General features: G+C 33.0%; 8 protein-coding genes and 1 pseudogene across 9 annotated transcripts, besides 1 other annotated feature; 4 read left to right on the top strand and 5 right to left on the bottom strand.

The window, feature by feature from the left end:
- Positions 1-3,414: part of a mobile genetic element that runs on past the window's edge.
- Positions 48-278, bottom strand: TVAGG3_0524100 (uncharacterized protein; the record flags this gene model as incomplete). The annotated part of the gene is made up of 1 exon (XM_051237340.1): positions 48-278. One exon carries the CDS (start codon positions 276-278, stop codon positions 48-50), a length of 231 nt encoding a protein of 76 aa, XP_051095164.1.
- A 459-nt stretch (positions 3,415-3,873) lies between the features above and the next one.
- Positions 3,874-4,722, top strand: TVAGG3_0524110 (uncharacterized protein; the record flags this gene model as incomplete). The annotated part of the gene is made up of 1 exon (XM_001313725.1): positions 3,874-4,722. One exon carries the CDS (start codon positions 3,874-3,876, stop codon positions 4,720-4,722), a length of 849 nt encoding a protein of 282 aa, XP_001313726.1.
- A 265-nt stretch (positions 4,723-4,987) lies between these two features.
- Positions 4,988-5,210, bottom strand: TVAGG3_0524120 (annotated as a pseudogene). The gene has a single exon. A coding segment is annotated over exon 1 (223 nt).
- Positions 5,211-7,215: 2,005 nt separating this feature from the next.
- On the top strand, positions 7,216-8,657 carry TVAGG3_0524130 (transcription corepressor protein; the record flags this gene model as incomplete). Its single annotated transcript, XM_001313727.1, has 1 exon — positions 7,216-8,610. The coding sequence occupies one exon, from the start codon at positions 7,216-7,218 to the stop codon at positions 8,608-8,610; it is 1,395 nt and encodes a 464-aa protein (XP_001313728.1).
- A 64-nt stretch (positions 8,658-8,721) lies between these two features.
- TVAGG3_0524140 (RNA binding) lies at positions 8,722-10,186 on the bottom strand (the record flags this gene model as incomplete). Its single annotated transcript, XM_001313728.1, has 1 exon — positions 9,338-10,009. The coding sequence occupies one exon, from the start codon at positions 10,007-10,009 to the stop codon at positions 9,338-9,340; it is 672 nt and encodes a 223-aa protein (XP_001313729.1).
- A 1,490-nt stretch (positions 10,187-11,676) lies between these two features.
- On the bottom strand, positions 11,677-13,832 carry TVAGG3_0524150 (ATP-dependent RNA helicase family; the record flags this gene model as incomplete). The annotated part of the gene is made up of 1 exon (XM_001313729.1): positions 11,706-13,826. One exon carries the CDS (start codon positions 13,824-13,826, stop codon positions 11,706-11,708), a length of 2,121 nt encoding a protein of 706 aa, XP_001313730.1.
- A 738-nt stretch (positions 13,833-14,570) lies between these two features.
- Positions 14,571-15,407, bottom strand: TVAGG3_0524160 (basic amino acid transmembrane export protein, SEVEN transmembrane protein 1-related family; the record flags this gene model as incomplete). The annotated part of the gene is made up of 1 exon (XM_001313730.2): positions 14,598-15,380. The coding sequence occupies one exon, from the start codon at positions 15,378-15,380 to the stop codon at positions 14,598-14,600; it is 783 nt and encodes a 260-aa protein (XP_001313731.1).
- A 267-nt stretch (positions 15,408-15,674) lies between these two features.
- On the top strand, positions 15,675-16,936 carry TVAGG3_0524170 (helicase protein; the record flags this gene model as incomplete). Its single annotated transcript, XM_001313731.2, has 1 exon — positions 16,048-16,455. One exon carries the CDS (start codon positions 16,048-16,050, stop codon positions 16,453-16,455), a length of 408 nt encoding a protein of 135 aa, XP_001313732.1.
- A 98-nt stretch (positions 16,937-17,034) lies between these two features.
- TVAGG3_0524180 (uncharacterized protein) lies at positions 17,035-19,263 on the top strand (the record flags this gene model as incomplete). Its single annotated transcript, XM_001290646.2, has 1 exon — positions 17,106-19,193. The coding sequence occupies one exon, from the start codon at positions 17,106-17,108 to the stop codon at positions 19,191-19,193; it is 2,088 nt and encodes a 695-aa protein (XP_001290647.2).
- Positions 19,264-22,620: the final 3,357 nt, after the last annotated feature.

Consider the following 22,620-nt stretch of genomic DNA (forward strand, 5'->3'; position numbering starts at 1 on the left):
AATAAAATAAAAAAAATGTCACTTTTTTGAAAAATAAATTTTTTATTTCATGCAATGTTTAACACATCGAAAGGCATGTCCATAAGACGTTCTTCTTCTAACCTCTCTAGTCTGTTTGGATAATTGGCACGTGCTGTTTCCAAATCCATTTCGTAGCGAAGACCAGACAATTTGTCATAGACTTTTATGGGTCTTCCCTTCCTATATTTAAAATTCTTCGAAACTCTCCAACCATATCTTTGTAACTCTGCTTTTATTCTAGCAGACTTTCTATCCATTCTATATGGGGGCATTTTTATAAAAATAAAAAAATATTTTTTTTCTTTACTTTACATAAACCGCCTGCTGCCATAAGTCTTTGACGCCAACCCATACCAGCTAATGAAGGTTGACTTGGTTTAGTTTGGAAACTAAACTTTGGTTTTGGTTTATCTTCAGTTTTTGGTTTTTCTTCTTCTATCGGTTTTTCGTCACTTTTCGGTTCCTCTGACTTTACTTCACTTGCAGGAACAGTTGTGTCGTCAACATCTTCATAAATATCATATGCCATTTGTTTTTGTTTTCCTTTCAACTTTTTGTGTTTGTTGTAAAGTTTAGAATATTTCGACTCTAAGTCAATGAGATGTTCTATAATGAACTGTTGGTCAGTGAAGTAAACTTTTCCATCTGTTGTCTCGAAAGCTCCTTCAGACTTCAATATTTTATTTGTGAGAGTCTGTTTTCTTTTTTGAGATACTAGCCGTTCCATTTTTATGAAAAGTGACTTTGTAGTTAGGGTTTGTATTTCCAGACCTGGCACTTTCTATTATTGAATTTTTCTCTTCATCTGTAAGTTCTTTGACGGGTTTTGACAATGGTTCTGAACTTTTGTTTGTGGTGTCAAATCTACCGTTTCAACTTCTTCGGTCATTTATCTCAGTAAAAAATTTTAGTTTGGTTTGTTTTCAACTGGTTGTTTAGGTTTTTTAAGTCGGTCTAAAAACTTCCTGAGGTATAGGAAGAACTTGACAAACACGTGGTGTAACTGCTGGAAGCCGACAAATCCATCTTGAACCCATTTGTCTCAATGCTGTATTGTTCATTTCATCTCAATAAAAAACTTTACATTCCCCACGTTGAGGCGGTTGAGGTTGGTTATTGTTTACCCATTGTTGTGCATGGTTATATCCTCTGTTAAAGAATCTTTCACCTTGGTCCATATAGTGTCCTGCTTGGTTATAGTAGTCATTTGCTTTGTTATAATAGTTTCCTGCTTGTCTTCCTACATTGTCCATCCATCCTTGAACTTTTCCTCTTGTTCAGGATTTGGAATAAGATTTGTTGCATCTCGTGCTACATCCCAACCTTTCTGTACAGTTTGTATAATAGGTTGTGCTTTCTCTTTAAGTATACCTAATGTACTCAAAATCTTCCTTCCAACTCCAAATACACCTCTGGCTATTGTTCCCACTGCGGGCAAAAATCTAGATGCGACTCCTGCTAATGCGCCAAATAAACCCATTTCTTATGGGTTAAAAATGACGAATCCAAACAAGGACCCCTATGTTTCTAAAGCGACAAAGAAAGCACTCATGGTAAAAATCTTTAGTTCAACACCAAATGCTTGGTTTATGGATATCTTGGAAAACATTCCGAGGTATAGAGAAGATGGACCTCCATACTGGTTAATATTTGTTGGTCAAAACACAGATACTGTGAAGCCATACCATTATGGTCCAAAAATATTTTAGATGTGAAAACTGCTTTGACAATATTCGTTGACAAATACCATCCAACAAAACTGACATCTGACTGTGAAAGTTCTTTCAAATCAGATGATGTAAAAAACTATCTGCGTTCAAAAAATGTAAACCAATATTTCATTGTCGACCAAAACCATTCTGCTCTTGGTGTCATTGACGGTTGTATAAAAATGTTAAGAGACTTAAACCAACCACAAGGTGTGAAGCAAATGAAATGTCATATGACGACAAATATAGACACTTCTCCATGGCAAAGATGAGACAAGTTTTAAATATTTACAATAACGTAAACAAAAAGGTTTGGGAAACCACTCCCCGAAGAAATGAAAAACAACCCTGACTTAGAGAAAGACTATATATTTAATAATTTTAGTCAAAAGAGACAAACAAGAAAGAATGCCGGGCTTCAAACTTCAGAAAGGTGACAAAGTAAAAATAGAAATACCTAAACGCGACCCATATGAAAATACTATTGACTATGACAACAATGGGAACCCGATAGGTACTCACATTCGTGTTCGTAAAAATAGAAGAAAGTATACAAGAGAATATTATGAAGTTTTAGGCAAACATGGCAAAATGTACACACTGCAAGCAGAAGATAAAACTACTATTGCCAGACCTCGTTTCAAACTTGTCAAAGTTCAAGGTGGTATACTTTCAAAGACAGTTCCTAACAAATATAAGACAACTCCTGACGAATATGCTAAAGAAGTTGAAAATGACGACTAAGCATTTCTATACCATGCGTAAACTGTCATGTAAGGTGGCATGTATTCTTTACTTTGTCCCGTTGTTTGCGTATATCCTGTAACCGATGTGTATGGTTTCCTCCTCCCTCAGTGTTACTCCAGTAACAATTTATAGCAAACTTAACGTTGTCTTTAACATCATATCCTTTACCTTTTGTCATTGCTGACCAATCCCAATATCTATGCTTATGCCAACCTGCTTGAGATGTACTTAAATCTATGTAGTGACTGTGCGCAGGTAAATTTTCACCTGAAATCATTTTACTTCCACCTGTTTCCTTTGAAGAGTTTGCACAATACAAAAACCTGTCGACTATTTGAGTCCAAGTTCCAAAACCCAGAACTGTTTCTGGATTTGTTGAGTTCATTGACGTATAAATAGAGCCTATAGGATATAATGTTTGAAGTATTTCTGTCTTTAATGTTTGAAGCTCTGTTTTGTCTGCTTTCTTGTCTAACATTGCGGGTAGTTCATATGCTTCAAAGTTTCTGGCATGATCTTCGATATTCCTGCAACTGTTATCTAAATTGTTAAGAGTATCTTTTACGCTTGTACTCGGATTCTCTAAAGGTGCACTTGAACCAAGGTCAAAGTTCAATATTATGTCGTCTGCTGTAAAAGTTGTAAAACTTGTATGTGTATGAGTCTTATTTGCTTTCTTCTCTAACTCATCGTTAACATAAGTTTTATCTGCTTTAAGGTCTAAACATCCTGAAACCCATCCTGTATCAGCTTTAGTTTTTAAAATCTTCGATGTCCATTCATGATACCATTCAGCCCTTTCTTTAATTTCATTATCTTTTTCATCCACATATTCCTTATCCGCCTTCTTCACTAACACACTAGCCATAAGTCCCTTATCTACCTTATTTTCAAGGCTAACGTTTAAGTCTGTTATTTCAGATATAGAATGTATATGAGTCTTTTTAGAATATTCGTTTTCAGCTCTTGTCACTTCACTTGACATTTTATTGTCAACATATGTTTTGTCTGCTAGTTCAGGATGAGTATGTTCTTTTGTTGCATAAGCATTGTTAGCTCTTTCTTCTTCTTTTGCTATTGCATCGTCTACATATTCTTTGTCAGCTTTGTTGTCAACATCTGCTTTCAAAAGAAGTTCATTTATAGGTTTCTCGTTTAAAGTTCCTTTTGTTGGATTTATACAGACAGTATGGTTCTTATTGTCTTGAAACAGAAACTCATCTGTCATTGGGTTTATTGTCAGTTTTAAGTCACCCCCTTTCAATGACTCAGATATCTTAGAATAGTTTGAAAAGTTTGTTGTGTTCTTATTTAGAGCTTGCATAATGAGTTGTCGGTTGTGTTGTATTTCTCTCATAGACGCTGTTTCATTTGACATTTTTATTATAGATAAAATATGCTTCCAATAGAAAAAGAAAATTCTAGAGTTGCTACAACTAAACCATTAGATGAACTTTTTACTAATGTCGGTCAAAAGTTTGAGACAGATACCGTAAAGCATGAAGGCTATCGTTTTGACTACCCATTAAGATGGTTAAGAGACCCATCTGTCACAAAAGCTATTGGCTTTCGTAGAATGAAGTTCATTTCAGAAGCCATACATGGTTTCCCATTTACGGTCGGTTTTGAAGTTCGATACTATAACAAAGAAAAACGTATGTATGAGAAATTTGAACAAGGAAAACTTTTACAAGTTAATTTGCTTATAAACTTAGAAACAACTCTTCAAGCTTTTCAAGAAAAAATAAACGATATCTATATTGAATATGCAAACCAGTTTAACATTGACGAAGGAGAATACCATCTCGATATTATTTATGACAGGAAAAATGCAACTGTTAAAATCAATAAAATAGAAGACCTTGGAGAAAACGTTTATATTTCTACAAAATATAACAACTTGGCATGGTATAGATTTATGAGGATGTTAAATCAGCCTGCAGCATATCCAGTACACCCGGACTATTATGAAGTCGAAAACCCTAATGGAACATATGAAAATATTTTCGACCAAGATGCTATTATTGTTCATGCTTCATTTTCTGGCGCCCAAAACTCTTTCTTATGCTTGGCAAATGACTTTTACGAAAAACCTACAAAGTTATACGAACCACCAAGTGGAAGTATTTCAGACTTTCAAGTATGGTTTACTACAGATGGAAGAAAAAGAATAATTCCATTATACCATGCGTTTTACTTAGAACTTAGTTTCATATACAACTACTATCGAACGATAAAAATATAATTTTTTAATATGGTTGAGGTGTTGGATTTGGTTGCCAACTTGACTGTGGTGCAGGTTCAGGCTGTTGTATAACAGGAGCTTGCTCTTCTGGTTCAGGGTCTTTAGGTATAATACCAACAAACTGACCTACTCTTTTACCAATATTTTTGACACCGTTCCATACTCCTCTTCCGACAGATTTTATTCCATTCCATATACCTCTTCCAACATTTCGAAAGAAGTTTCCTATCTTACTGAAGAAACCCATTTTACTATATGTAAAAATCTAATGTCCGCCTAGTCTCTTACGTTTCCTGTTGAGTTCCATAGCATTCTTTAACTGGAGCTCATACATTCTGTTTCTCCTCTGGTAGAAAACATATTCTGGGTCAACTCCTGTGTTCGCGTCATCTGCATAAAGTTGTTTATATCCCACTTCAGGGTTTGTATAAAACTCTTTCCATCTCATATTTGCATACCATGGTGGCAAACCTAACGCAGCGTCATTTGACATGGCAGTTTGCATTTGTACATCTGTTGGCACTTGACCATAGTTTGCCATTGCAGTTTGTATTCTAACTTCATTTGGAATATTCTCTGGGTTTGGTTGTCCAGGTTGCTGTGCATTCGCTAAGTTCTGTGCGTCCATTTAATATTAGATAAAAATATCTCTTACGAGTACATATGCTGAACATTTGCAGGCATTGGTTCATCTTCATATTCTCTGTACTTTTCTGCCACGTCAAATAAATAAATGACACAATGGAAAAAACCTAAAACAAGTAGTCCTATTTCAAACCACATTTACTTACTAATAAAATTTCTTTATTGTGACACTTTCTCCAGTTTATAGGACCTCTCTCATATTCTATCTTGTCATATCTAAACTCATAGTCGTTTATATCTTCTAGCCATTTCATGACACTTTCCAAACCACTTTTATCGGATGTAAAGTAAAAGCATGGATGGTTATGTATAACGTCTAAAGTTTCTAAAGAGTCTCTCAAAGTCCAGTCTACTTGGTATTGAAAATCCCATGTGTTATAGAACGGCGGGTCCACTATAAAGAAAACATTTTCCTTGTCTTTATATTTTTCATACAACTCTGTCCAATGACATCTCACAAACTCTATACCCTCAATATATTTTTCTATGTCCTCTTTGAAAACATTTGTATAGTTAAGATATAAAACTTTTGACATAAGTGTTTCAATGTCATGAACTCTTATAGCACCACTATATAATAGTCTAGCAGATATACTATTCCAGTCTATATATTCTGCTTTTTTCAAAACCTCTCTCACAATATTTTTCTTATCTAATGGTATACGTTCCATCTTACCTATAGGTATCTTTTCTTTTAACTCTTTCAATATATTGTTTGTGTCTGGAATATGTTTGAGACGGTCCATATAGTTGTCGAAGTCATTGCATATAATCTTTGAGTCAGGAAATACGGTATGACATAAATGGGATATATAGAAACTTCCACCGAACAAATCTACAAATGTTAGACCATTCGGTAGTTTCTTAAGTTCTCTCAATATAATATCTTTACATCTACTCTTATTTCCAAAGAACAGTAACGGTGGTTTTGTAAAATTCATTTATATATAATAATAAAAATGTTTTTACCCGAAAAGTGACAGAAAAGTGACAAAGCATGAAAACATATATAATTTGTGAAAAGCGACACAAAAGTGACATTTTTAAAAGTGACATCATTAATATGATGTAAATAACAACGGTTTTGGTTTTGTCACCGGCTGGTCGGCTGGGGTTCGGTCCTCCTCTTGGGTCTTGGGCAAAATTCTTAGGGCTAGAAGGGGCGCAGCCCCTGGAAGCCCCTCATACCTGACCTATTCATATGTTTATTTTATACTCATATTTTTGATCACAAATATCTTACCAAATAATATGAAATTTTATAACAAATGTATTACAGTGTTCACAAATATGAGCTAGATCAGTAAAAATGTCAATGAAAAGAGTATAAAAAATATTTTTAGTCTATTTATTTTCATATTACAAGTTTCAACATGCAATGTTAAAATTGTAGTAGACATATGAGATCCTTGAACTTGTTAATACTAATTGCATGTTAAAGTAAGCTTTAATTTTATACCAATATTGTAAATTGAATCAAATATACGGCATTATATTGATATATAATTCGTTTTATGATATAGCATGATATTCTACTTGTGCTATATTGTACTATCGTGATATTTAAGAGATTTTTCTCGATAATTCTGGATTATTATATAACTCTAGATTGTATTTGCCGATTTTCTCCAAACTACGTATTCTACATATGCATAATATGAATAGCCTGCAGCTGGAGTTTAAGGCCAAAATTTTGGTTAGAAGGGAGTGTCCGTATCTTTTTTTTAATTCTTTCAAATAATAATATCGATTCTCAATGCCTGTAGTAGTATTCCTTTAAGAAAGGTGTCTATAGTATTAATATCCTATTCTTCTTATGATTTTTGTCACTTTTCTAAAAAAAATATTATGTGTGTTTCTAGTGAGGAAATTAACTTACTAGTTCAGCATTATCTTCAAGAACTTGGATATGATCATGCTGCTTTTGCTTTCGGCTGTGAGTCGAAGATTCCAACAAAAGAAATAGCTTCACAAGAAATACCTCCAGGAGCCTTAGTTTATCTTGTTCAGAAAGGAATTATGTATGCACAAATGGAAGCTGCAGCAGATGAAGCAAGTTCTAATCCAGATACTTTATTTGGACATCAATTAAATTTATTACGATCAAATATTCGACAAAGTTCTGAAATAGCAGAAGAATTAAGCTCCGCAACGCGTAGACTTAGGATTTTACCATCATCTGATCAAACAGAACCTCTAGAGTTTTATTTATCTCAACAATCATCTTTAGTTCTCGAAGGCCACGCAGGCCCAGTGATTTTATCGGCCTGGAACAAGTCAAGCGAATTACTTGCAACAGGATCTACCGATGGAACAGTTGTAGTTTGGCAGTTTAAGCGCTCAGATGTTCCAGAATCATTAGATTGCAGCGTTCTTGACGATCCGATAGTTATCAAACCTACAGTGGGTCCGCAAGATAAGGCAGATATTACGGCATTACAATGGTCGCCAATTGATGATATTCTCGTTATTGGAACTTATTGCGGTAAGTTTTTCGTTTACAAAGCTGGAAATGAAATATTCCAGTCAGAGCAATATAAATCTCCTATTGTAAGTATCTCTTTCTCGCCAAATGGTGAACAATTCGCTGTTGGAGCAGCAGGAGGCGAAGTATCGATTGTTAAAGGAACTACAGTTAGTACTTCCCTTAAATTAGAGCCTGGCATTATGGATGTCCAATGGATGGATGATAATTCTGTATTAATTGCGGCAGGAATGAAAATTACCAAAATTGGAAGCGATGGAAAGCCATCAACCTTCTTAGAAAACTCCGATCAGATTATACAACTCATTACATCTCCAAAACAAGAGATTGCTGTTGCAGGAGACAAATCCGGAAATATTATTCTTATTAAACCCGATGGAAAGGTTGTTAGAACAGATAAAGCTCATGCTTGCAGTGTATCATCACTTACATTCAACGCCGCTGATGGTAAATTCACTTCAGGAGCGTTAGATGGAAGTATCGAAATTTCAAGTGTCGATGATGAGACAAAGATATCATTTAAAGATGCGCACGCACCAATTATCTCTATTGTATACGAGAAAGAGAACAAATACTTCGCTACGGCCGCTTCAAATGATATTATCGGATTATACTCCATCGAAGAGAACAAATTATTACTGACATTCGAATCAATCGACTCAATAAATGGAATGTCGTGGTCTCCTGATGGTAGATTCTTAACTATTTGCGTTTCCAATGGTCAAGTCAATGTTATAGATTTTGCTCAGATTTGTTAAATGTCATACATTCTTTATTAATAAATGTAGATTGTTTTACTTTTAATCAAACACAAATTTTTAAAAAATATCACAATGAAAATAATAAAATATTTTATTGACTCTAAATTAGTAATATATGGCATATACCATTTACTGTTTTCTTGATATAAGACCCTCTAATTAAAAAGTATTGGAGTTAGACGATACTTCTTCTATATTTCATTTCATCAAGGATATTTGTCTTTTTTGACCCAGAGTGAACATAGAAATTATATATTCCAACACACGTAGGTATATATTTCTATGGGAACCTTTCTCAAAAGCTTTTGTCTTATTGATGCATCAAACAGAGTTGAGAAAATGCATGTGGAGCCTTGGCACTGGTAATTTAAATGAAAAACATCATAGTTATGATGGAATGTGATGATTTTTCTTTAAATAGATGAGCTTTAAACTGCATGTAATACAAAATTTTCCATTTGAATACCAAAACTGTCCAATCTTTCTCATATCTGACAACCTCCATCAGAAAATAATAATTTTTGTAGAAAGTATTGAATAAATGTTATAGTTTTAGTAATTTCAAATATCTTTTGAGATTTTTATTAGGAATTTTGGAAGCCATGGTTAAAAAGTAATGATTAATAATTTGTCCAGTAAAAAATTAATACTTTTTGTTTAATAATATTAAAAATAAAATTCAATAATGGAACATTATGGTCAATAGATATGTAGATTTTGGTATTCAATTACGTGTAAATTTGCGAGGGGATCTTCTGGTCTCTTCCTTTTGTTCGTTTCTTTGGTTTTGTAGCTTTTCTTGATAATCTGAGAAAACGGTAACATCAAGAAGGCCACCAGCATACTCGATCTTGCTTAATGCAGCAATTTTAGCTTCACCTTCCGATCCGAGCTCAACAATTGTAGTTCCTGAGTAAACAACTTCATCGCCATCAATTGTGTAGCAAGGATACATTGCACGAACATCCAAATTGTTTGATTTGAAGAATTGGTACTGTAAATGCGTTGGAGCTTCTCTATCTATTCCAGAAACACGAATTGTACGATATTTTCTTCTAGGATCTGGTGTAATTGGTTTCTTCAATTTAATAGTGTGTGCTGTAGTATCTACTTCGAAAAAATCGATTGCTTGCATTGCATCTAATTTATCTTCTGGTTCAAGGGCTCCAGAGAGTTTTTTGATAATTGGAATATTATCAAACACGCCGATGTCAATAAAATTATGCTGAGATTCTTCAATCTTCTTCTGGATCTCTGGATTTTTTTCATTATTAAAATCAGAGTATAAATATTCGATTATATATTTGTAAGGCCGGAGTTTAGCTTCTCTAGAGACATCATGTGAAAAGCCGAGGAGTGATGCAAAGGCCTTCATTTTGCGATAATTAGAAGTCATTTGATAAAAAAAAATAACCGTTAACTTTTTTATTTCTAATTTCTGAGAAAAAAAATCTATACCTTCAAACTTGGAAGAGCAAATATGAAAGGAGTGTTCATAATACATGGTTATTCGACTTAAGATTAGTCTGTAAAACCATATAACGGTTTTGAATATACCTGGAAAGTACCAAAATTCTGATATTTCGCCCTTTTTTCATCATTAATGCTTTGATAGACAAATTCGAATTATATAAATATAGCAAGCTTTCCACTATTCAAAGTAGTCATAAATAATATATTAATATCAGAAAGACTCCAAAATAATTAGATAATAAGACTAAGATTAAAATAAGATGTTTAGTGATGAAAGAAAAACACAAAGAAATGAAATATATTCACTATGTTGAATGTTTTCTTTGATTTCATAAATAATAGGAATATCTGCATAACAAAGAGCAGTTGAAAAATGAGAAAGATTATGAGTAAATTCATTTGTGATATTATTTATAATGGTAACTGCTGCTCTTGTTGATGTAGATTCGATATCAATATAACATCCTTCTAATGTAATTTTACCAATAAAATAAATATAAGAAATTATAACATTATTTATAAAACTACTATTTTTGATATTAACTGGAGCAGAATATGCCCAAAGAAGAGCTCCAATGTTATTTAAAATGTTACAATTTCGAATTTCAAAAGTTTCTTGAGAATTATAATAAAGGAATTTATAATTATAACTAGTTCCACTTGAATTAGAAAAAGTGGAAAATGAACAATTTGATCCTTTTGAAAATGAATCAACTTCATAAAAATCTCTCAAAAATATTTTCGAAAATGAAATGTTGATTGATTTAATTTCGATTTGGCCGTTTATTAAATAAAGATTACACACTCCAAGATCACTTTCATCTCCACTTTTACTAATAGAGGATTCAAAAATATAATTTTTGTAGGTGTTACTATCACTAACATCAATTTTACAGTAAACACCGTATGTATCTTGTGAGTTTACTTTAGAAGCGAAACTGCAGACACGATCTTGAACAAATTCGCCTTCTTGTTGATAGAAAATACAACCACCTGTTTGATTGTTACTACAGTTATTAAATGTTGTAGTATCAATGAGGAATTTGATTGTATTTTTTTTGTGTTTAAGTAAACTGAACCTTGTGTGTTTACTTGAGTGAAAAAGCATGATGAGATATAGTAACTGTTTTCTTTTGCTGTAAGTTTACTATGATTGTTTGCATATTCTTTGTATGTTTGTGTGTTTGGATAAAATTCTGCCCAATCTTCGTGAATTTCAATTCGTGTTGCATTGGTAAGTTGATATTTAGTGAATATTGAATCATATTCATTTCATACAAATAGTTCTATGAAATAGTTTTTATCCCCTAGAAAAGGGAGTTTTGCTATTCCATAGATTTTGGATAAAAAAAATGCTACTCAAAAATAGTCAAAATCAATTCGTCAAACTTACAACATCACCTCAAACTTTACACTCCAACTATAGCACAAATTTTACTGGCTCAAAATTTCCTTTATCCATGAGTACATATTGCTATAGGAAATTTCCTGAAAATATTTTTAAATGTAAAGAAAGAGATACTTAAACCATCCCAAAAATGAGAAGGTATATATATTAAGCCTTTTTAAAAAATACACAAATTTTCATATATAATCATACATTTATTAATTATATTTTGTTATGCATGCAAACTGCGTGTATATTCTTTTCTAAGTTCCGCAACTTCCTGAGCAATATCTGGATCTCTGAAGTTCTCTGCGACGTAGAATGTTGGTGCAGCAATGCAGAGCCAGTTTGGATTGATAACAGAAACAGTCCTCAAGTAATCATGATCAGTCTGTACAAATTCATCAAAAATAACCCACTTTTTATCTTCAAAAAGTGATGTTTCCAATGCAGAAAACTTAATTTCTGCCTTTTGTTGTCCTCTTCCTGTTACAACTTGGTATTTCTCGTGTTCTCCAAGTTTTGCAACATTCATGAATGAACCTTTCAACAGAGCCAAGAAGAACTTTTCTTCATTAACAGGAGCATTGAAATCTTCATCTTCATTTCTATATCTATTGAAATTTTTCAATAATCTCTCTAATTGTTTGGCCGCTTTACGTGCATTTTCAAGGGATCTGTGGTTGAAGAAGTTACTGATGGCCCAGCTTGTTCCTTTATTGCCCTGTCTAATGTATTCTTTGTAGACTTGGAGCAATGTCAAATGATCACCTTTTTCATTGATAAAAGGCTTGTGCGCTATGTCAGCTTCCTTCTTCTTGTTCCTTGGATGCAAGAAAATCTGTCCTTGTTCGGATAAAATCGCGACAATTGCGATGATATCTCGGGAGTTGCCGTATTCGTACGAGGAAAGAAGCGCTTTGGCGTACTTTGGCTCTATTGGTAGTCCGGCCATTAGTTTTCCTTCTGTACTGAGAACTTCTGGTAATGAATTTTGTGGCAAAGGGCTGTGAGGCAGAAAAGTATCGAGATGGTAGAGTTCTTCCAATGCCCCAACAAGAAGTTTGTAGTGGGGATGGTCAAGGAACGGAAAGTGTACGATATCAGATATATGAGCGGCCAACATCAACAAAATGACCGAACAAAGGTCTGATCGTTGTATTTCCGGTACGGACTGCTCTTCCATCATCTCGTATTGCTCTTGCGTGTACATTCTGTAGCAAAAACCGTCGCATGTTCTTCCTGCACGTCCTTTTCTTTGGTTTGCAGCAGCTTTGGAGATGTAGACTCTATTGAGAGACCTTTTGCGACTGCTTGGACTGTATCCTGACTGTTTAACATAGCCACAATCGATGACATAAACAACTCCATCAATTGTAACAGATGTTTCAGCGATATTTGTAGAAACAACGACTTTACGGGTTCCAGCACTAAGTTTATTGAATACTTTGGCCTGTTCTCCTGGAGGAAGTGCTGCGTAAAGTGGAAAAACTAATGCATCTACAACGGAACCTGTAACACGAGTTCTTGATATGCGATCTCTAAGGATTGAACATGCACGTTCGATTTCATCTTCACCGGTCATGAAAATAAGAATGTCTCCTGAAGATTCTTTTTCTAAAATTTCCATGCATTTATTAACAGCGGCTGTAATTTCGTTTTGTACCATCTGCGGCTGATGGAAAACTTCGACATTGAATTGTCTGCCTGGAATTTTGAGGTGTGGTGGTGTAATATCGCCATGTGTGTAAAATTGAACGAATTTACCGGCATCAAGTGTAGCAGACATGATAATAATCTTGAGGTCTGGACGTACATTTCCGATAAGTTTAAGAATACCTATGATAATATCTGTATTTACTGTTCTTTCGTGGGCTTCATCGATAATAACAACACCGTACTTAGAAATTTTCGGATCTGAAATAAATTCTCTCATTAACAAACCATCGGTCATATAAACTAATTTTGTATTTTCACTGACATAATCATCGTATCTAACTGAATAACCAACAACATCACCTAATTTGACATCCATTTCTTGTGCTACACGTGTTGCAATACTGATAGCAGCAACTCTTCTTGGTTGTGTACAAACAATTTTTTTTCCGTATGGTGATAATGCTTCTTCGAGAACAAATTGAGGAATTTGAGTGGTTTTACCTGAACCTGTTTGACCTTCTATGATCACAATTGGATTGTCTCTAATTGCTGCGATAATTTCCATTCGATGTTCATAAACGGGAAGTTTTTTTCGAGTTTCGAGTATTTCTTTGTATGTTTCCGAATATGGATTACCTGTATATGGGTTAATCTCTGAAGAACTTCGAGAAGAAGTTGTACCTTCAGAATGCATTTTGAACGAACAGACTTGTTCAATTTCAATAATTTTTTTCTATGGCAGATATTAATTCTCAAGAATCTCCGTGTTTAAATGTTTTATTAGCAATTGTAACATCCCTAGTGCTATTATTAACATCATGCGAGTTCCTAATGCCATTAATAACGTTTATTATGGGTATTTATGATATAATTTGGTATAAATCTCTTGCAATTATAGAAAATAATACATTATTTGTTTTAATTTCAGCTGCAGTTACTACTGCTATTAGTATTGCTTTATTTATGGTTTACTTTTTACAATTAAATTTCACGTTTAAAAAGAATGTTATGATACTTCGTCACATTGCCAATATAATATATACAGCTGCTGTAATATGCTTACTAGTTTCAACGAAAAAACACAACGAAACAAAATTACTTCAAAATCTCTCCCAAAAATGGGGAAATTCAGATCCATCACTTATATATCAGTCAAAACACAATTGTGTAGGTTATATATTTAATAGTACAGACTCTAAAAATTGTTATCCATCAGTTCAAAATGATGTTCACAAATTTTATAGCTTTTCACGTAAATTTGTAATACCTTGCTCATTGTGGTGGGCTCCTGTTATTCTTTATTCTATTTTATCGATTATTATTCTTATTATTGATAAGAAAGTCCGTTGGGAATAAACTATATTTGTTTTTATTGTATTTTAATAACTACTACATGCTCAAATATTTAAATTTTTAATTTAAATTTATATAATATTTAGTCGCTCTAATATAGAAAGAAAGGATTTTATTTTAATGATTCGTAATCTTCAGGTTCCTTCTTATAACGCATGAACTGCATTAAAACAATGAAATCTAAAATCATTGGGCCCATACTGCCAACTAGCCACGGGAACTGCATCCAAATGTAACCCCAATGTGAATCTTTGAGGAAAATAGATACAGCGTAAGTTCCGTTTCCAAGCCAAGCTGAAATGAAAAATTGTATTGACAATCCTTCGGTTTCTTTACGTTGGTAGTTCTTAAATATCTGGCAGATACGTGAAGAAGAGTAAACGATGCCGGAAATCCAGCCGATTAATATTCCTTTGATGTAATCTTTTGAATAAGGATCTGGATATGACGAAGCAAGGGCAACAACGGCTCCAGAAGCAGCAATAATTGGAGCATAGCTATCATCAATTGTTGTTTCGGAATTTAATATAGATTCGTTGTCTCTTCCGCAGAGTTTTGGATGTATCCATTCGAAATAGATATATTGGAGCATGCAGAACCCATCAACGCAGCAAAAGAATGTTGAAGTAATAACTTGTGTTACTAAACCGTTTGTTAAAAGGCATCCTGTCAGATTTGAAACGTCTCCTAAGATTAAAAACAGTAAGAAGTATGGAGAAAGTCCATCAGCACGACGGTTTTTGAAGTTAATATAAATTTGTGGTAACTGAGCCCACATCCAAATTAATGTGGAAGTAATTCCGAAAAAGAAGGATAATTTATCACGTGTTGTTACAACACACTCGCCAAACACTTTAGCTATCCAATGAACATAATCTCCGCTACAAGTGACCATTAATCGGATATGATTACTTTGAAATTTTATGATGTGCGGTTAAAAGTGACTTGATTTGTGAGATGATAGAAATCATTTTTCCATATTGCTTTTATTTTATTTGATAAACAAAAAAAGTTTTGATTTGACATTCAATTTTGTTTTTCAGATGTCAGATCATTTGAATTGAAAGAAAAACGAACGAACTTTCAATCTCTGGGCCTGCTGACTGTCAAAAAATATCTTAAAAATTATTCGATGATTTTGATTCAACTTTTTTGAAAATACAATAAAAACAAATATAGTTTATTCCCAACGGACTTTCTTATCAATAATAAGAATAATAATCGATAAAATAGAATAAAGAATAACAGGAGCCCACCACAATGAGCAAGGTATTACAAATTTACGTGAAAAGCTATAAAATTTGTGAACATCATTTTGAACTGATGGATAACAATTTTTAGAGTCTGTACTATTAAATATATAACCTACACAATTGTGTTTTGACTGATATATAAGTGATGGATCTGAATTTCCCCATTTTTGGGAGAGATTTTGAAGTAATTTTGTTTCAGCACTAGGGATGTTACAATTGCTAATAAAACATTTAAACACGGAGATTCTTGAGAATTAATATCTGCCATAGAAAAAAATTATTGAAATTGAACAAGTCTGTTCGTTCAAAATGCATTCTGAAGGTACAACTTCTTCTCGAAGTTCTTCAGAGATTAACCCATATACAGGTAATCCATATTCGGAAACATACAAAGAAATACTCGAAACTCGAAAAAAACTTCCCGTTTATGAACATCGAATGGAAATTATCGCAGCAATTAGAGACAATCCAATTGTGATCATAGAAGGTCAAACAGGTTCAGGTAAAACCACTCAAATTCCTCAATTTGTTCTCGAAGAAGCATTATCACCATACGGAAAAAAAATTGTTTGTACACAACCAAGAAGAGTTGCTGCTATCAGTATTGCAACACGTGTAGCACAAGAAATGGATGTCAAATTAGGTTTATATGGAATTTCAGCCGGTAGAATGAGCACATCTCTTCCATTGAGAAACAGGAATTACACATGCATTTAGCAATGTTTTTACTGAACTTGTGAAAACAATCCAGGAAAAAAGAAAATGACTGTTTGACAGTTTTCTCCTAATAAATCTTTAGCATCTGTCAATTTTCACTTATATTTTTAACTTTCCAGTAAATAGAGGTTAGATAGGGGTTAAATGCCGCTATATAAAAACATGATATAGCAATTATGCAAGAGTAATGATTTGTTGGATGCATATTGTATGTTTTGACTATTGAGAGTTGTAATTTACTTAATCTTGTCTTATTTCATTTGGATACGTATTAAAAATGTCATTTATTAACGAATCGGTTAGATAAATATCTTATTTGATCTGTACCTAAACTATAGGATAGCTCTCACCTGTTAAAATCTGAATTCTTAAATTTAATATTCAATTTCATTTAGACTGACAATCTTATAGATTCAAGGATACATCGAGTATACAAGTTTGGGCGTAAAGTGTAGGGCTTCGGAAATTGGATAATGATATCTTTTTCTGCAAAAACTCAAATTCAAAGCTCAATGTTGAAAAATCATTATATTCATATAAATGTCATTGCATTTTCATCAAAGAATTAGTGATTTATTAGAAAAAAAATTTCAAAATCAATTTTGAGAGGTATTGTAAATAATGTTTTCAATCAATAAAAAAACGAATCAATGGCTGATCTTCCAAGTACTATCAAAGATGAGACAATGATATCAGTTAGCGTTGATTCGACTTTCTTTGTTGACATCATAAAGCGTCTAAATCAAAAGATAAAAGAGCACGAACAAAGATTTATAAATCTTGATAATATTATTAAAACATTTGTCACGAAAGAACAATTTGATCTTGTTCTAAGTCCTCTTACAAAGAAAGTTGATGACTTTGCCCAAAGAAGTAACGAAGCGTTAGAAAAATCCGAATTATTAACTAAAGTTGCAAACGAAACTCGCGATAAACTCACCCAGATGATCGATGGAAAATTCGATGAAATGTTGTTTTCTACTAAACTCAATCAAAAGAACGCATCAGAAAGCTTAGAACAAAAAATTGAAACTTGTTTTCTTAAGACAAAAGAAGCTCTTGATCGCTCACGTGAAGCCCAAGAGGAAGTTCGAGCTCAAAGTGAAGTTACAAAAGAAACAAAAGCAAACGTTCAAATTTTAGGAGATCGAATTCATCATGTAAACACAGAATTCATAAAATACGTCAACTCTCATAACAGAACAGTCAAGAGAAACAACTCAGATGAACAATTACCAATTACAGGCGATGCCGGAGATAATGACTTAATTGAGCAAATTCAAGCACGTACAACAGAGCAAATCAACCAAGTACACACAACAATGGCCGATTTACTTAACAACAGACTCGCTTCTCTACAAAAAGCTCTTGATATTGCACTTATGCACACAACATCAGATAATGCACCAAAACTCAACGAAGTTTGGGCAGTTACATCTCAAAACAGAGCTGCTCTCGTCAATGCAATGACAGAACAATCACTTTTATCAAGAAGAGTCGATGTTTTGCAGCAATTAATTGATAATTTGCAGCAAAATCCATCAAATCCTGAATCTCCGAACCGTCCAATGCTTTCAAGCATCATGGCACATCAAACAGCAGCAACACGTGCAGGAATGTTGATTCCGTTAGACAACGACATTCGTGCAAAAGAACATCAAAAACTAGAAAAAACAGTTGACCATCTTGGCGGCCAAATCGATGCTGCTCTTCAAGATATCCTTCGAATCAAGAACGCCGTCAACAGGAATGAGAAAGATGTTAGAGATGTCGTACTCGCAATCATCGATGAATTCAAATTGATCAGAACAAACGCGAGTGGTTTAGAACATCTTCCTCCACTTAATTTGGCAACATGTGTCCCCAGTTTCTTCAATAATCCAAGCTTCACATTTGCACGTGTTGGTGGTGACGATGAATCACCAGATGAATCTGATAGATCTAGCTCTCTTCCAACAGGATCAGGCACATCAACACTTGAAAGAATGAGACTTGGAAGAAGAGGAAGATACAGAGAAGACAGCGAAAACGAAGACATGATCAGTGGCGAAATTTCAGAAGATGACATTGGCATAAAGAAGAAACAGTCAACAACGTTCTTCAAGACTAAAAAGATCTCTGGATTGATGCATATAATTTCTCGACAGCCTAACTATAACTCTCCACCTCCAAAGCTTGATATTGATGACAAGAAATCAGTGAAAAACGATGACAAAAAATCAGTTAAAAGTGAAAGTGAAAATGATAACATTTCAACACAAGTTTCAGGTAATATTTTGTATGTTGGGAATACGTCTAAATCGCAGCCAGAGCAGACAGTTGTCCATGTAATTGAAAAGGAAACATCGGAACAGTTGAAAGGACAAATGGAACTTTTCATCAAAAACAAAAATGAACTTATGTCAGCTGTTGAAAGAAAAGTTGATCGCGATTTTGTTGAGAAAGTATTTAACAAGTTCAGAGTTATCATCAACGGATTGAATGAACGAGTGAAAGAGCTTGCATCGTCTATGGATAAATTCGCCACTCAAAAGGACGTTCAGACAGTTGCCGAAGTTTTGTCACAGACAGCAGCGATGGTCGAAAAATCATCTACAAAACAAGGCAAACTTCCTGTTTCTAACTTCGGCGGAAGTGGAGATTTCGTCTATGGTGATGATGGTTCTGCATTTGTTAAAGAAACTAAGAAAGAATCATCTGAATTACCTCTTCTTCAGAAATCAAATAACAACAGATAATTATTATTGTTTTTGTTTTTATTATTTATATTTCTATGTATTTTTATTGTAAAAAGTTTTTTTATATTTATCTGAAGAATACTATCTTGTAGTATTCTATTCTTATCTTCTATTGTTTTAATTGATTGAAACTATAAATTGAAATCATGTTTTCAACAAGAGAAATGTCAGTTTTTTGTTAAACACATTTGATTATTCAGATATAAGAGTTAAAGTGTCCAAATGAGAAATTTTCGAAAAAGTGACATCGCTGTAGGCGATGTCACTTTTTCTTATGCTTGAACCTCACCTTATATTTCAATATAATTAAATATTAGAAAACGAATTCTCATTTCAAATTCTAGACCTTTTTAAAAATAATGTAAACTAAACAAAAATTCTATGATAAAAAAATACCCATCAGATGTCCATTTTTTATTATTTTTTTTAATACCCAGAACAATTTGAAGTGATTAGTATTAAAATATATATATATCATTTAACTTAACGATAAAATAAATCATCTTAATGAGGAAGGTGTGGAAACACCGTCTTTCTCCTCATTGATGAAAGATTTTGGACAGTGCTTTTCCAAGGAGAAACGGCAATTTTGGAACATCTATAAAAGAAACACTTGAATCTCCTACTAAAGATTGCAAAATATGCGTTAGAAAATAGGATATACAACTGCAGAAAAGAAACAGAGTACATTTATTGTTTTAACAAACAAAAGAATAATTTCATCAATCAATGAATTAGATGATCAAAATTTCGATCAAAAACACGAATCATCACTTTAGTTCGGGAAATAAAGTTATCCAAATTTAATGAAGCATAGTATTCTGTGTCAACATTAACAGGAGGCTGAGGATAAGGAAATAATGAACTAACTTTAGTTTTGAGTTTTTGGATAGATATATGGCGCTGATTCGATATATCAATGTATGTTTTGTAATTTGGCTCACTAAGGAAATGATTTTGAAGAAATGCTTTTTTAAGTATTAATTCATTAATCATCAACCTAAAATCAGTGACATGATTAGGAAAAACTATTGAATTTGTAAAATTAACGAGGTCCTGATTTAATTGAGTGGCAAACATGAGCGATCCGATTTTTTCTGTAAGTTGATTTTCTAGCTCTTGAAGCTGCTTGATTTTCATTGTAAGCTCATAATCGATTAGTCGATAGTTTACGCCACAATCGAATACATTGCCTGTAAAAAGATAATTGGCTGGCGGAATAGAATTGATGAAAGATTCGGTATTATTGAAAGCAACTAAGATTTGTTTATTGATCCCTGTCGAATTTAATATGGAAAATATTTCCTGGAATTGTTTTTTGCATAGAATTAGTTGATTTTCAAAATTGGTTTGGAAATATTTGATTTGATTAAATAAACCAATATTTTCCTTGATTAATTCAGAAATTTCTGGGAATATCGCTTGCTGGCAATCATTCAAAATAGTTGTCATTCGTCTTATAGCAGCTTGGGTTTGATTATAACGAGGTGCCATTGGTATTACAGGCCTAGGCAAATCAAGTGGAGTGTAATCGGAAAAGATGGCGATTGCAGTAAACTGTGCAAATTCAATCATGAGATTTGAAAAAAAATGGACGATGTATTCTCCAAGAGGTATCAAATTAACCCTATTAAATTTCTCAAGTGAACTCAAATGATCCAATCTCTTCAAGTACATCTTGTTAAAATTAGTGAGTTCTCTTTCTAATATATTGAGGTCATTTCTTAATTTTTTCAGATCTTCAATTGTAAATCGTCTATTTCCATGAATAAAATCATTAAGCGCCTGCGAAAGCAATGTTATTTGCCAGCCTTTTATTGGAATAAATCCTATAATATCTACAGTAAGATCACCTTCATTCTTGTAAAAATAAATTTGTTGAGTATAATTCAAGTAATCATTATAATAAGATGTAACTATTTCTGTTAATGTTTGTAATTTCTGGATTAGAAAACAAATATATGGGAAATATTTTCTGACGGGTTGATTAAATCTTTGAAGGTATTGAAATTGGTCCTGCAAACGTAAGTTGTAGTCATAGATTGTTCTATGAACATTATACAAGTTAGTATTTGTAAACATTAAATTCGTAAAGTTTAACATTATTTGATTGAATACAGCGTTTTCATTAGCAATAGATTGAAGAATTCCTTGATATCGGCTCTGGTTTTTAAGAATAAGATTTGATATATCATTCAAAGAAGTTGATAAATGATTATTGATTTGAGTCAGTTGGCTCATTATTGTAGATGGTTTAATGCTAATATCTGACGAATTATTCCCAATTATCAGTTCTCCATTAGCGATTTGGCTATAGGAAAGTTGCTCCATTAGAATTTCATTGTGAACATTATGACCAATACAAATCGAATAAGTTAGTTTAATTCTTTCAAGATGTGGCCAAGGACAAATTCTATATGTTCTTGCCAAGTCTTCAATGAATTCATTTGAAATAGGATCTGAATCATTAAATTCCTCAACTAGCTTTGGAATCACGTAATAATAAATATATATTTGTACAAAATAAACAAGAAGTTCGATAAATAAAGTAACACCATCAATAACAATATAAATAACGCATTCTGATTTATCTGTTGTAACTTTTGCAACACTCAGAATTTTATCAGTAATGTTTTCATCGTAAGGAAGTGTTTCATTGTTATAGATTTTCTCAGCTGACTCAGGCAAAGCTACAAAACAAATAATAATTATGAGAAAGGTAAAAAAGTGAATTGGAACAAAATATATATCTTGGATATCATTGATTGATTTTGGGCGCAGCGTGAGACTATCTTTTGTGAGACTGTTATAGGAGGTGAACTTGTATTCTGCATTTGAATTTAAAGAAATTTTGGATTTAGAAGTTACACCTGAAAGTGGAATGCATGCAAAATATTGATTGATTTGCGCTGATATTTTCGTCAATTCGCTTTTGTCGGGGAACCTTTCTTCATTGATATGCCAAAAAATATCAGCAATTTTTTCATGATCAAGTTGATTAGTTATATGACGTGGCATGCCGTTTTGATATTCTTGTAATGTATCAATAATCTTTTGTAAATACTCTAAAAGTGTTTTTTTCGTTCTTGATTTCTTGATTAAAATTATAACTATGATAACAAACATTGTAATGAAATATAAAAATTGTAAAATCGTAATAGATAATTTAACTCTAAAATATGAATCAAAATCAGAAGGTTTTTTAATACCATTTGGAAGAGTTAGATTTGTGACGTTAAGTTGGTCCGACATTGGGTTCTTCGGATTTTCTTGCCATTTAAAGTCTCCATATAAAAGGACAACTTGGATAGCAAGTAGAATGATGGAAAAAATTTTTACAAAGTAATTATAGCGGTATATGTTTTCAAGAAAGTCTAATAAACGCCCAGCAACATATCGGCCCATTTATTGTTTCTTTATTTTTTGT

This window comes from Trichomonas vaginalis, chromosome II (genome assembly GCF_026262505.1).
Source record: "Trichomonas vaginalis G3 chromosome II, whole genome shotgun sequence".
Classification (NCBI taxonomy): domain Eukaryota; phylum Parabasalia; order Trichomonadida; family Trichomonadidae; genus Trichomonas; species Trichomonas vaginalis.